Raw genomic sequence first — 13117 nt, 5'->3', positions numbered from 1 at the left:
GCCAGCAGTGGCTTATTCTTATGCCTTGTGACATTCTCCCAGAGCCTCACAGTGATCCTCAAATACTGCTGACAACCTTGTCTGCAAGGCCCTCCTTCTTGGGCCTTCTAACATTGGTTTCCAGTTCTTATTCAACTTTCTCTTCAGAGATGCTGTCTGTGGTCCCTGGGCATGGGCCTTCTCCATGGTTCTGCCCATGTTCTGTCTGTGATACCTGGGCATGGGCCTTCTTCATGGTTCTGCCCATGCTCTGGTTCTGGCTTTTTATCTCCTCTCCTCAACCACTGGTGCTAAAGGGTGACATCCTTGGCAAGGCTCTAAGTACCACCCCCTTGTGCCAAGACAGAACTCCCCAGGCCATTGCACAGGTACTTCAAGCTCAGTATCTGTAAACTTAGCCCCCCTCCAATTATCACTGCTTCCTGATAGCTGGGATAACACGTAGCCCGACTTTGGCAATTGATAGTTCCTTCCTCTCAGTTTAATGATTCCCGAGTTTTCAGTGTCTGAAAAGTCGCCTCTGTCCCTGGATCTCAGGTGTAAGGATTTCCTGGTCATAGGCGTTCATGCACACATTCCACAAATAGTTTCCGAGCATATTTTTCTGGCCCGAGTTGGCCCCAGAGGATAGAGACTCCATAGCAAAAAAGACTGGGCTAACTCTGAGGGACTTAGATGGAACATAGGACACATCAGTTAAAGCCATTCTGAAAATAAAGAATCTATAATCGGAAAGAACTTTAATAGTGTGGGATGGCTATCACTGTGCGTCAGAACGGGGCGGAGGCCAAGGATATCCTAAACAGAGAGAACGGCAGGCAGCATGCTCATCTCTGCTTTAGGAATTCCTGTGTGTGCCTGTGTTAGGCAGAGTAACTGTGCCCAAAGATGCCAGGACCCAAATCTCTAGATCTGTGAATTTGCTACCTTATAGGACAAAGAACTGAAGTTGTAGATGTATTGAGGCGACCACCATCAGGGAACCATTAGACAGGTTTTCCTGGATGGTCGGGTCAGTTCAATAAACTCACTTGGGGTCCTTAGAAGTGGAAGGGGGTGCTGGTGAGATGGCTCTGGGTAAGGGTGCCTGCTGCCTAGCGTCAAGCCGGTTTGATTCCATAATGGAAGGAGAGAAGAGACGCCCACAAGTTATCTTCTGACCTCTCAATGTGATCTGCAACCCGTGCAAGCATACTCTCACGCAAGCACACAAAACAAATAAAAATAAAACAAACAAATAAAAATGCATTTTTTTTTTAAAGTGGAGGGAGATAGAAGAAAGCCAGAGAAAGCTCTGGTAATGGAAGCAAAGCAATAGTGTGGAAGGCCCTTGGCGGTGATAACGTCCATATATCAAAAATTATAGTTAACACCCGTGTGCCCTCAGAGGACCAGATCCAAGAAAATGCAGAAGGGTCACAGGAGGGCACCCAAGGGCAACGCCAAGACCCCAAGGCCAGGTGCTCCTCCTTCCTCTTCCTGCAGACCCCCCTTCTTCTTGGGGGCAGCGTCTCAAGGACAAGCCCCAAGGGACAAGGTGGTTGGGACAGCTGTGCTATGCATCCCCACCTCAGGTTCCCTAGACCAGCCAGCCCTGTCCCCTCTGCTTTCGCTCCCCCAGTTCCCAGATCTGAGGCTGTTCTTTGGCGGCCGCTGAGGTTGCTGCCTGCTTTCCTGAGGCACCGGCCACACGTGGCACGAGCAGGGGTCAGCGCCGGGAGCTGGTGGCTGGTCCTGTGGGCTTCTCACTTCCCTTCCCCAACCGCCGCGCGTGCAGGTGCCCAGCTGAGCCCAGCGGGCGGGGCGGACCCTATGGGCACGCCCCCGCGCGAGTCCCTGATGCCCCGCGGGAGGAAGCGGCAGAGTCGCCACTGTCCTGAGCGCAGCCGAGCTCCACTCCCTCCCAGTGCCAGCGACATTGCCCACTGCGGCTGCAGGCACCGGATACCGTGCTCCAGGCTGGCCGGGGATGCGAGCTGCTCCCGCGACGGCATGGCAGCCTCAGGTGGGTAGCAGGCACGGTGCTCCCTGGCTCCCGGGTCCCGGCTCGCGCCCCCGCCCCTGGTCCCTGAGCCTCTCTGGCGCCACCCACACGGCCTGACTAGCTTTTCTCTCACTTTTTTAGACCTTAGTGCTGGGATCTTGTGTTCTTACTGATGTTTGCTCAGGTCTTCGGTAGCAAACTTCCCCTCCCAACTTTCTCACGTTTTGCCTGTGCGCGATTCTCTCCAGTTTCTGCCCGAACTTCGCCCCATCCCAGTTTCTAAGTTTCCTTTTCTCTCTCTAGTTCTGGTCCAAGTAGCCCTAGGGTTTCTTTCTCGTTTGTAAGTTTTTGAGTATTGGGACCAGTTGAAAGGAGATTAAGGGCCCTGCTTCTCTAAAAGGCCAAATTCTTCTCTTAGAGTCTTATCCGATCAATAGGGGGCGCTCAGGCGTCCTAGGTGGTCCTGGGGCAGCTTAAGAGGTCCCCTTCATCCACCGGGTTTGTATTTTTTCCTCTGGAAATGTGCTGAAACCCGAGACTGCTGCCATTTTAAAGCTCCTCTTACTGGTTCTCCGTGGGACTTTAAGGTCCAGGGCGAATTGGAAATTGGTGGGCAAATGTACCCGTCAGAGGGTGCCAGCGTTTCTTCTGGCTGGTCTTGGGTTCTTTTCTGGATCAAGAGTGTATATACTTGGCAAGTCCTCAGCTCACTGAGGACAAACCACACAATGATAATGTTGAAAGACGATTAATGGCCCCTGCCTATACACCTCAGTGGACATTAGACATATTATGTTTTTGGTGATGAAGGGCAGGCCTGGTCTCTCTTCACCACAGGGTTTTGGTGGTTGATGTGAAAGAAAACAGTGAGTAAATAGGGAATTGCTAGGTGAGAAGAGAGAGTTGCCTGCTTTTGGTTTGGTTTACTTGTGTTTACCCAGCCCAAGGCTGTTGTTTTTAGCGAGGCAGTGCCTGAAAACAGGAAGAAAGAAGTGTGGTGGGTTGGGGAAGTCACCTCTTGGAAAGAAAGGGAGCATCTGCTGGACAGAAGAACCAGCTCTCTCCAGATCTGCAAAGGCCTAGCCTGAGGTCATGGTACTTTGGAACCAGGGTGCAAAGGGCCGTGATGGACAGGCTCATTACTAAAGCCTGTGGGAGTGGTTCATCTCTGCCTGTCACTCCCTAGTCAGGCTCTATGGGTTAGAAGAATCAGTGATGGAGGTAAGGGTTCTATACAGGGGTTCATTCACTGGGCAGACATTGATGTCATGATTGTAGTTTCCAGGCATGGTACTAGGTGTTCAGGAAACCAGAAGATAAAAGCCATGTAACCGTGAAGACAGGGAAGGCAACGACTCATTTAGTAAGACAGTACTTGGCATGGTATGGGCAATGGGAAAACAGACGGGAGTGAGGGGGTTTGAGTTAGACTTTTAAATGGAATGGTTAGGTGAAGTCGCAGAACAAGGGAAATTAGGCAAGACCCAAAGGAGGGGGAGATAGAGGGCCCTGGGGAGGTGAGCACTCCAAGCAGGAGGTCTGTGCCATGTGTTCAAGATACAGGGAACAACTATCATGGCTGGGTGGATGGAGGGGTTTGGAAGAGAAGAAAATAACTGGCTACGCTTCTGCTCCCTTTCCTGGCTACAACAGGCAAACAGCAAACTGGTGAGACTTGAGCAAAGGAGGCCAAGCAACCTGCTTTCCCTGTCTTGTGTCTAGAAGGCTGACTCCAAGGGGTGTAGCTGAAGGGGCTAGCCTCGACAGGTGGACTAGGGTTTAGATGAGGACTCCAGCCCAGCAACCAGACCTAGTGCACTCTTTGGATTGGTGAATAAAGTTATTCAAACCTCTTATTGTCATTGCCTCTGTGGTGAGACACCGTGCCAGGTGGTGGGAGTGAGACTGGGTCCCCCTGGGCTCCCTGCGGTCTATAGCTACAAGTCCTTGAGAGGGCAGGTCACAGTGGAAGGAAGTCTTGTTTCACTGCTAACATGCCATAGTCTCGAGAGTCATCTAGGCCAACCTTCTGTATGGTTTTCTTATTTTTAAAATAATATTATAATATGTTTACCCCAAATACTCTGTGTCTAACCTTTTGACATCGTGGCATGACATCATCTCAAAATGAGTTGAGTCACATTCATAGCTATGCTGGGAAATGTTCGACTCTTGGCTACTGATTGGACGTGCCTGAAGAGTGCAGTGAAGGGTTTCTAGTGTCTTCACAAGCACGTGACCTTGAGAGGGATGTCATCCCCTCAAAGAGAGGTGTTGCCTCCTTTCCAGTACACTCTCACCTCTGGAATGCTCTGCTCTGAACTGGAAAATGAATGGGATCGTGTAGTCTGTGGTTTTAGTGACTGACTTCTTGCTGCGTAATTTGTTCAAGGTCCACTCAGCTGTAGCTTAATCCTCTAGCCTGCTTAAATACCCTGCCATCGGAGGGTGAAAGTCAGTCTTTCCTGAAAGATGTGTTTGCTTCGTTTGCTTGAAATCGCGAAGAATCTTGGCCTCTTGGCCTCAGAAGAACCTTGAGTAGTGAGGTGAAGTGTGAGCACAGTGTGCTGGAATCATTTCCCTTATTTACGAGAGAGAGAGAGAGAGAAAGAGAGAGAGAGAGAGAGAGAGAGAGAGAGAGAGAGAGAGAGAGAGAGAGAGAGAGAGAGAGAGAAGAGCCTGGGGCCTCCCCAAAGGTACCAAGTCTGCAGCTGGTGAAGACCGGAGTCCTCCCTTTCAGGTTGTGGCATCCAAGAACCTGAGGAAAGAGCTCAGATCTTGTCCTGCCCCCTCCTCCCAGGTTCCTCTTTAGCTCCTCCTGCCATTCCTGGATGTATAGGGTCACAGACTTGTAGTGCTTGTCACCAAACCTGATGACTTGAATTTGATCACCTAGGACTCACATGGGAGCCCCCTTGGGAGACGGAGAACTGGATCCTGCAAGTTGTCCCTGGACCTCCACATGTATTCTGTGGTTTCATGAACACACACACAGCACAGCGTGCACGTACACAGACAACAATAAGTGAATGAATGAACGAATAGTGGCGCTCTGGCTCGAACATGGCTCCAGGTCAAACAGACAGGGTCCCAGGGGCAGTGTCAGTCATTGTGTGTTGGTCCCCCCTCCCCGCCCCCGTGTCCCACCCATCCCACTACTGTGACTCTCTCCCATCCGTGGTCAGCCAGCCCCTTCCCGGACTCAGTCCATTCCTGGCGCCTGAAGCCAAACCTGTTCTTTGCTGTCCAGGAGAACAAAGCCCTTTCCTCTGTTCTGCCACGGTTTGTGGGCTCCTGGTTGGCTCACGCATTGTTTCTCTTACTGAATAGGAAAAAGAAGTGGTTGAGAATGGGGAGCAATGACTTGGGGCTGAAGGAAGGGAATTGTTGTGGAAGAAAGGGGCATTCCCCCACACAGGGAGAATTGCTGACAAAGCTGATAGCCCTGGGCTGCTCCCTCAGGGAGGAACTTGAACTTCCACTTTGGACTTTTTTACAACTTCCCCAGCTTTTGATTTCAGCAGCCCTGAAGGAGTCAGGAGGATGGTAAATTGAATTGCAGTTATTTACAGTGAGGGCAGATTTGCCTCCATTTATGATATTGGTTGAAGTCAAACTGCAGTAAACACAAACACACACATGTGCACGTGCGCACGCACACACACATATACACAGTCACAGAGGTTGTGATATTAATTTGACCGAGGCACTAGCCACTTCTCAAATATTCTTTTAATTTATTATTAAATTATTGTTCTTATGCATTGGTATTATGGCTGCATGTATATCTAGGTGAGAATGTTGGATTCCCTGGAACTGGAGTTACAGACAGTTGTGAGCTGCCATGTGGGAGAGGGGAATTGAACCCAGGTCCTCTGGAAGAGTCACCAGTTTTCTTAACCACTGAGCCATCTTGCTAGTCCCTGGACAATCTAGGGCTTTTTGTTTTGTATTATTTTGCTTTGTATTTTCAAGACAAGGTTTCTCTGTGTAATCTTGGCTGTCCTAGAACTAGCTCTGTAGACCAGGCTAGCCTTAAACTCACAGAGATCCACCTGCCTCTGCCTCTTGAGTGCTGGGATTAAGGGTGTGGGCCTTCCTAAATACTCTTGCCCAATGGAGATTGGGTTTAAACCTTGAGTCCCAGGAACAAGCCACTTTGGGCTGCTTTCCATATTCAATTGTGTTTTTAATAAAGTTATTTTGGAACAGATTTAGATTTCCAGGAAAATGACAAAAACTTTGTAGAGTTCCCATGTATTCTAATCCCCTTTCTTATTGGCAACTTACATTAATGTGATACACTTACTGAAATACCTAAACCAGTATTGGGAATTATTATTTTTGGAGGGTGCCTTTTTTTTTCGAGACAGGGTTTCTCTGTAGCTTTGGTGCCGGTCCTGGAACTAGCTCTTGTAGACCAGGCTGGCATCGAACTCCCAGAGATCCGCCTGCCTCTGCCTCCCGAGTGCTGGGATTAAAGGCGTACGCCATCACCGCCCTGCTATTGGAGGGTGTCTTTTAAGATAAGATATCAGCAATAGCTCAGGCTAGCTTGGAACTCACTGTATGTCCCAGGTTGGACTCTATAATTCTTGCTTCTGCTGCTTCGGCTTCCCACATTCTGGGTGGTCAGTTAGTTTTTAGCCTATGCTTTTTTTCAAGTCTCCTTAATCTGTACACAATGTCCCTGCTTTCCATTCAAGATACCACATTTCATTTCCCAGTGATATCTCCTTAGGTGCCTCTCGGCTGGGATTTTATCATATTTTTCTAGATCTTGATAACCCCTGTCAATCCTTTTTTAAAGGAAGATTTTATGAGTACCAGTGTTTTGCCCGCGTGTATGTATGTGCACCACATAAATGCCTGATACCCAAGGAGCTCAGAAGAGGGCATCAGCTTTCCTGGAACTGGAATTACAGAAGGTGTGAGCCATCATGTAGATGCTGGGCACCGGATCCCAGACCTCTGCAAGAGCAACAAATGCTCGTAATTGCTGAGCTTAATCTCAAAACCCTTGGCAGTCCTTTAGAAGTGCAGTATTTTTACTGATCATTTGAGAATTCATATGTGTGTACAGTGTGTTTAGTTTATGCTCACCCCCCCACACACACAGCTTGTCCTGGACCCCTTACTTTTTCCTCCTGACCTCACCTCTCACTTTGAAAGTCTTGAGAAGCGCTAGTCAGGGATTTTGTGGGTTTTATTCGAAGAGCACAGGCTTTTAACACATCTCCTGGTTGTTGATAGTAATCTTGGTCATTAGGTGGAGAGGTATTTGCTGAATTTGTGCACTCTGAAGTGACTGTCTCTGTCTTTCCATACTGGACTCTTTGGAAAGAAATCATTGGACACAACCCACATTTAGGAAGAGCCGTGTTGTGTTTCCCTGAGGGTTGGGTTACCTACAGAAATTATCTGGGATTTGAATGCATAAGAAATTTGTATTTTTCTTCAGCGTTTTTTTTTAGGGGGGCGTGGGTTGGTTTTTTTGAGACATGGTTTTTTCTGCTTAGCCCTCGCTGTCCTGGAACTCACTCCGTAGACTAGGCTGGCCTTGAACTCCCAGAGAGTTCCTACCTGCTCCTGCTTCCTGAGTGCTGGGATTAAAGGCTTACACCACCACTGCCTGGATTTTTGTTTTGTTTTTCGAGACAAGGTCTCTCTGTAGCTTTGGAGCCTGTCCTGGAACTTGCTCTATAGACCAGGCTGGCCTCAAACTCATAGAGATCTATTTGTACAAGAGCCTTTGCCTGATCAGCCATCTAGTCGGCCTCATTATGAACATCCATCCCCCTGCCTCAACCTGTCAGGTACTAGGATGGCTAGCCTCACTTTCTTCTTCCTCTTTTTAGAAGTAATTTATTTGTTTTTATTTTACGAGAATTGATAGGTGTTTTGCCTGTATACATGTCTGTGTGAGGGTGTCAGATTCTCTAGAATTGAAGTTACAGACGGTTGTAAGTTGTCATGTGGGTGCTGGGAATTGAACCCTGCTCCTCTGGAAGAGTAGCCAGTGATCTTAACCGCTGAGCTATGTATGTCTCCAGCCCATTCCTCCTTCTCCTTCATTTTTATAATATTAATCTTAATTTTTTAAAATTATATTTTCATGCATTTATATGTGCATGTCTGTGTCTGCAAGTGTCAGCAGGGGCCAGGAGAAGGCGTTGGATCCACTGAAGCTGAATCTATAGGCAGTTGTGAGCTGCCTGACGTGGATGCTGGGACTTCAGCCTTCATCCTCTGGAAGAACAAGTGCTCCTAACCACTAGCCTTACTTTCTTTCTTTTTTTTCCTTTTTATTGAGCTCTACATTTTTCTCTGCTCTCCTCCCTGCCTCTCCCCTCTCCCCTTCTGCCTTCCCCCAAGGTCCCCAGGCTCCCAATTTACTCAGGAGATCTTGTCTTTTTATACTTCCCATGTAGATTAGATCTATGTAAGTCTCTCTTAGTGTCCTCATTGTTTTCTATGTTCTCTGGGGTTGTGGTTTATAGGCTGGCTTTCTTTGCTTTATGTTTAAAAAAATACCTGTGAGTGAGTACATGTAATAATTGTCTTTCTGTGTCTGGGTTACCTCACTCAAAATAATGCTTTCTAGCTCCATCCATTTTCTTGCAAAATTTAAGATGTTGTTATTTTTTCTGCTGTGTAGTACTCCATTGTGTAAATGTACCACATTTTCTTTATCCATTCTTCAGTCGAGGGGCATTTAGGTTGTTTCCAGGTTCTGGCTATGACAAACAAAGCTACTATGAATATAGTTGAGCACATGTCCTTGTGGCATGATTGAGCATCCTTTGGATAAATACCCAAAAGTGGTATTACTGGGTCTTGAGGAAGGTTGTTTTCTAATTTTCTGAGAAATGACCACACTGATATCCAAAGGGGTTGTACCAGCTTGCATTCCCACCAGCAATGCAGAAGTGTTTCCTTTACCCTACAACCTCTCCAGCATAAGTTGTCACCAGTGTTTTTGATCTTGGCCATTCTTCCAGGTGTAAGATGGAGTCTCAGAGTTGTTTTGATTTGCATTTCTCTGATGACTAAGGATGTTGAACATTTCCTTAAGTGTCTCTCAACCATTTTAGATTCCTCTGTTGAGAGTTCTCTGTTTAGGTCTGTACTCCCTTTTTGTATTGGATTATGTGTTCTTTTGGTGTCCGATTTCTTGAGTTCTTTGTATATTTTGAAGATTAGACCTCTGTCTGATGTGGGGTTAGTGAAGATCTTTTCCCATTCTCTAGGCTGTCGTTTTGTCATGTTGACCGTGTCCTTTGCTTTACAGAAGCTTTTCACTTTCAGGAGGTCCCATTTATTAATTGTTGCTCTCAGTGTCTGTGCTAATGGGGTTATATTTAGGAAGTGGTCTCCTGTGCCAATGCATTCAAGTGTATTTCCCACTTTCTCTTCTATAAGGTTCAGTGTGGCTGGCTTTATGTTGAGGTCTTGGATCCATTTGGACTTGAGTTTTGTGCATGGTGATAGATATGGGTCTATTTTCATTCTTCTACATGTTGATATCCAATTATGCCAGCACCACTTGTTACACTTGTTAAATATGCTTTTTTCCATTTGATGTTTTTTTTGCTTCTTTGTCAAAAATCAGGTGTTCGAAGATGTGTGGATTGATATCCGGGTCTTCTGTTCGGTTCCATTGGTCCTCCTGTCTGTTCTTATGTCATAGCTGTACTTTCTTAGTGATGCTTCTTATGTTCAAGACATCCTCTTCCCCTTTACTCTTTTGTGCACTTGTTAACCTTTCTGAAGACATTGCCATTGGCTTGGCATGGTGGCACATACCTCTAAACCCTGGCCCTTGGGAGGTGGAGTTAGCTACCCAGGTAGATGGTCAGAAAAAAGGATTTTTTTCCAATGGTCTTTTTTGAGCTTAGAGTCCCAGTGACTTACTCTGATCCTGTTTCTGAGCTTACCTGGAACCGCTCAGTGATATATGGATCTGAGATGCCATTTCTTTATTTTTATCATGCGTGCATATGTGCTGTGTGTACATGTGTACCATAGCATGTGTGTGGAGGTCAGAGGACAACTTTGCGCATTGATTCTGTCATTTTATCTTCTGGAAACTGCACTCAGGTGACCAAGCACCTTTACGTCCTGAGCCACCTCAACACTCCCAGGGCTGACATTTCATTGTGAAAACCTATGACTTAGGTCACTGTTTCAGGAAGGGTCCCCTGCCCTTCCCCCAGTCTGCTTCATCATAGGATGCATGTAACTTCGTGTTCATCCATACCACATTATTTCCAGACTAGGATGTCAAAGCCACGGTGTGGTACAGTCGTCACAGTAAGGTTGGGAGTCTACCTTCTTTGAACTTCGATCCGTCATTGGAAGATGTGACATTGGAAGATGACTCCTTTATAAGAGTCTTGGCCTATTTCCTGATAGGAGGAAGTAGAGGTTGGGACAAAGGACTGGACTGGGTTGGTCCTGGCTCTACTGTTAACTCACTGATTGTGAATCTGAGTAAGCCCCTTCATCTTCTCAGACAATGTGTTTCTTTCACCTGTAAGTGAAGGATAAGGACCAGGTGACTCCATCCCTGCCCTCTTGGCCTGTTTGTTTCTGCCCACCTGTGCTTCCTTAGGAGAAGAAAGCTCCTGTCACAGACCAACGGTGGGGGAGAGAAGGTCAAAGCATCAACTCACAATGATGCACGGTCAATGAGAGGATCATGACACCAGTCTCCAACTCCCGAGGGTTCTTTTTCTACTCCAAGCTCTTTGCTGAGAACTTGACCTGAGATCCACATAAAAACTGCCATGCTCTTTCTACTTCCAGACAAGGAAACTACGGCCCGGAAGATTTTAGTAATTTTTCCTGGAGTTGTGTGGCTAGTTGGCAGAACCAGAATTCTGACCCTCACAATCTGATCTCACTGCTATGTTTCTGACCACTGTATTTGAAACAGAACTATGTTTTAGGGTCAGATCAGCTACTGGCTACATCTGTGAGCCCTGGCTAAGTAACTCAATGTGCTACATTGAGCACCAACGGCAAGGGTCTGTTGGTGGCGTGCTCTGATCACTCAAGAGAGCTGTGAACCTCTCCCTCAGCTTTTACTCTCTGTCTTTGGCAGACAAGACCACGCCCTAGGGCTTGCTGTCCCAAAAGTCATTGGCTAAATATTGAAATCCTACCACAGGCACATGTTTGGGTGATGAGTGTGGCCTATCTGGCACATTGGTGGACTGCAAGAAGGGAAGAGGGCTAGACAAATGGATTAGGTATTCCTGGGAAGTTGTAGGTACCAGGCCCTGTTGGACAGTGTGTCTCCCTAGTTTCAGATTGCCTCCAAGAAGGAGCAGGCATTAACTAGCTTCCCTGTCTCCTTGCAGGGTGGGGCCGAGGATGCGACATTCTCATCTTCTACAGCCAAGATGCGGAGGAATGGTGCCAGTACTTACAGGACCTTTTCATATCCTGCCATCAGGTCCGCAGCCAGAAGATGCGGACATACCGGCTGGGTCCGGATACCTCCTTCTCTGCCCAGGACCTGTGGGTGTTCCGGGATGCACGGTGCATGCTGGTGCTACTGTCTGCGGGGCTGGTGGAATGTTTCTGCCAGCCAGGACTGCTGCCGGTGCTGCAGCGCGCCTTCCACCCTCCGCAGCGGGTGGTGCGGCTGCTGTGCGGAGTGCAGTCGGAGGATGAGGACTTTGAGACCTTCTTTCCGGAGTGGGCGCACTGGCAGGAGCTCACCTGTGATGATGAGCCGGAGACCTACCTGGCGGCTGTGAGAAAAGTCATTTCTGAAGGTAAGGAAGAGAGGCGCGCTCAAGAGGAATCACGTAGAGCGGCATTCTAGATCCAGGCGAAGTATCTTTATCTGATACTTGTTGGTTATTTGTGTTAGAAAATGAGGAAAACTCTCCTCAGAGCCGGTGTCCCCTGAGGCTCTAGCTCAGGGAGAGAGTACTTCCTACCACGTGCAAGGCCCTGGAGTCAATCCTCCAGAGATTTAGGTAGTTCTTGGTTTAGAGCAGCCTGATTTCTAAGATGGGATAGGTTGAACCTTCTTTCTAGAATTTTCTATGCTTCAGACGACACAGAATCCAGGTTTCCTACTACGAAGCAGGATAGGAAGGAGAGACTTTGATGATTATGGTGTGACTGGCTCGCCCACCAGCCCTTATCACTGCAGCCCTCCCTGCGTGCCTTCCGCTTCCACTCTCTTCTTTGCAGTGATCTTGATAGCACTGTTGAAATGTCAATTAAAAAGAACCCATTTATGGAGCAATAACCCTCTTTTTTTCTCATCGGCCCACCTTCTGTCGTTCTCACTGCTTCTCCTTTCAAACTGGTAACTTTCCGGTCCTTTCTGCAGGCTAATGACTTCCCTGGGGCCAGGATATGACACACACTCTGATTAACAGAAGCAGAAGATGAGCCCTGGGATGGTTGCAGGTCACAGCTTTTCTTCCCCTTTTGGCTTTTCCTTTTGGCCTTCGTGCGAGCCGTGAGCAGGCTGTGCGTCTGCCTTCTGTTTTCTTGCCATTTGAGAGCTTACATACTTGGCACCAGCCAAGAAAGCTGGACAATTACGGGCCCAATTCCCTTTGCCTCAGTAGTTCCAGGTGTAACGTGTGCAGTAAGGTAGCTCATCCATCCCCTCTTCCATTTCCTGATCCAAAGCCAGAATTTACCAACTCTAAGATGGGCCTGGTGGTTCCTACAGGTTTGAAATCCCAGCTCTTTGAGAGACAGTAGCAGGAAGATCCAAAGTTCAAGGTTGGCCTGGGCTAGACACAGTAAGTTCAAGGCCAGACTCTGTTTTAGGGTGGGGTGGACGAAGGTGCAGAGAGGGCTGAGAATGTAGCTCCATTCTGGAATACTTCCTCTGCCCTAGTGTGTGCAAGGATGGAGGTTCAATCCCCAGGACTGAAGCAAGAACAGCAACTCTGTGTCCTGGTTTGCGTTCTGTTGCTGTGATAACGCATGCGGACCAAAGACCATCTGGGGGAGGAAGGGATTTATTCCAGCTTCCAGGTTTTAGTTTGTCACCAAGGGAAGCTAAAGCAGGGACTTCAGGCAGGAGCTCCAGTCAGAATCCAATGGATGAATGCTGCTTACTGGCTTACTCCCTAAGGCTTGCTCAGCTTGCAT

General features: G+C 47.8%; 1 protein-coding gene across 1 annotated transcript in view; it reads left to right on the top strand.

The window, feature by feature from the left end:
• The first annotated feature begins 1846 nt into the window (after positions 1-1846).
• Pik3ap1 (phosphoinositide-3-kinase adaptor protein 1) overlaps positions 1847-13117 on the top strand; it is a 116523-nt gene continuing 105252 nt past the window's right edge. Inside the window, exons 1-2 of the mRNA XM_075974081.1 lie at positions 1847-2005; positions 11350-11769. Of these exons, the coding sequence (XP_075830196.1) occupies positions 1993-2005; positions 11350-11769 (433 nt within the window). The 5' untranslated portion in view covers positions 1847-1992. The remainder of the gene's footprint in view (positions 2006-11349; positions 11770-13117) is intronic.

Source organism: Microtus pennsylvanicus, chromosome 5 (genome assembly GCF_037038515.1).
Source record: "Microtus pennsylvanicus isolate mMicPen1 chromosome 5, mMicPen1.hap1, whole genome shotgun sequence".
Taxonomy (NCBI): Eukaryota; Metazoa; Chordata; class Mammalia; order Rodentia; family Cricetidae; genus Microtus; species Microtus pennsylvanicus.
The sequence above is the reverse complement of the archived record's forward strand: the minus strand, read 5'-3'. Positions and strand labels throughout refer to the sequence as shown.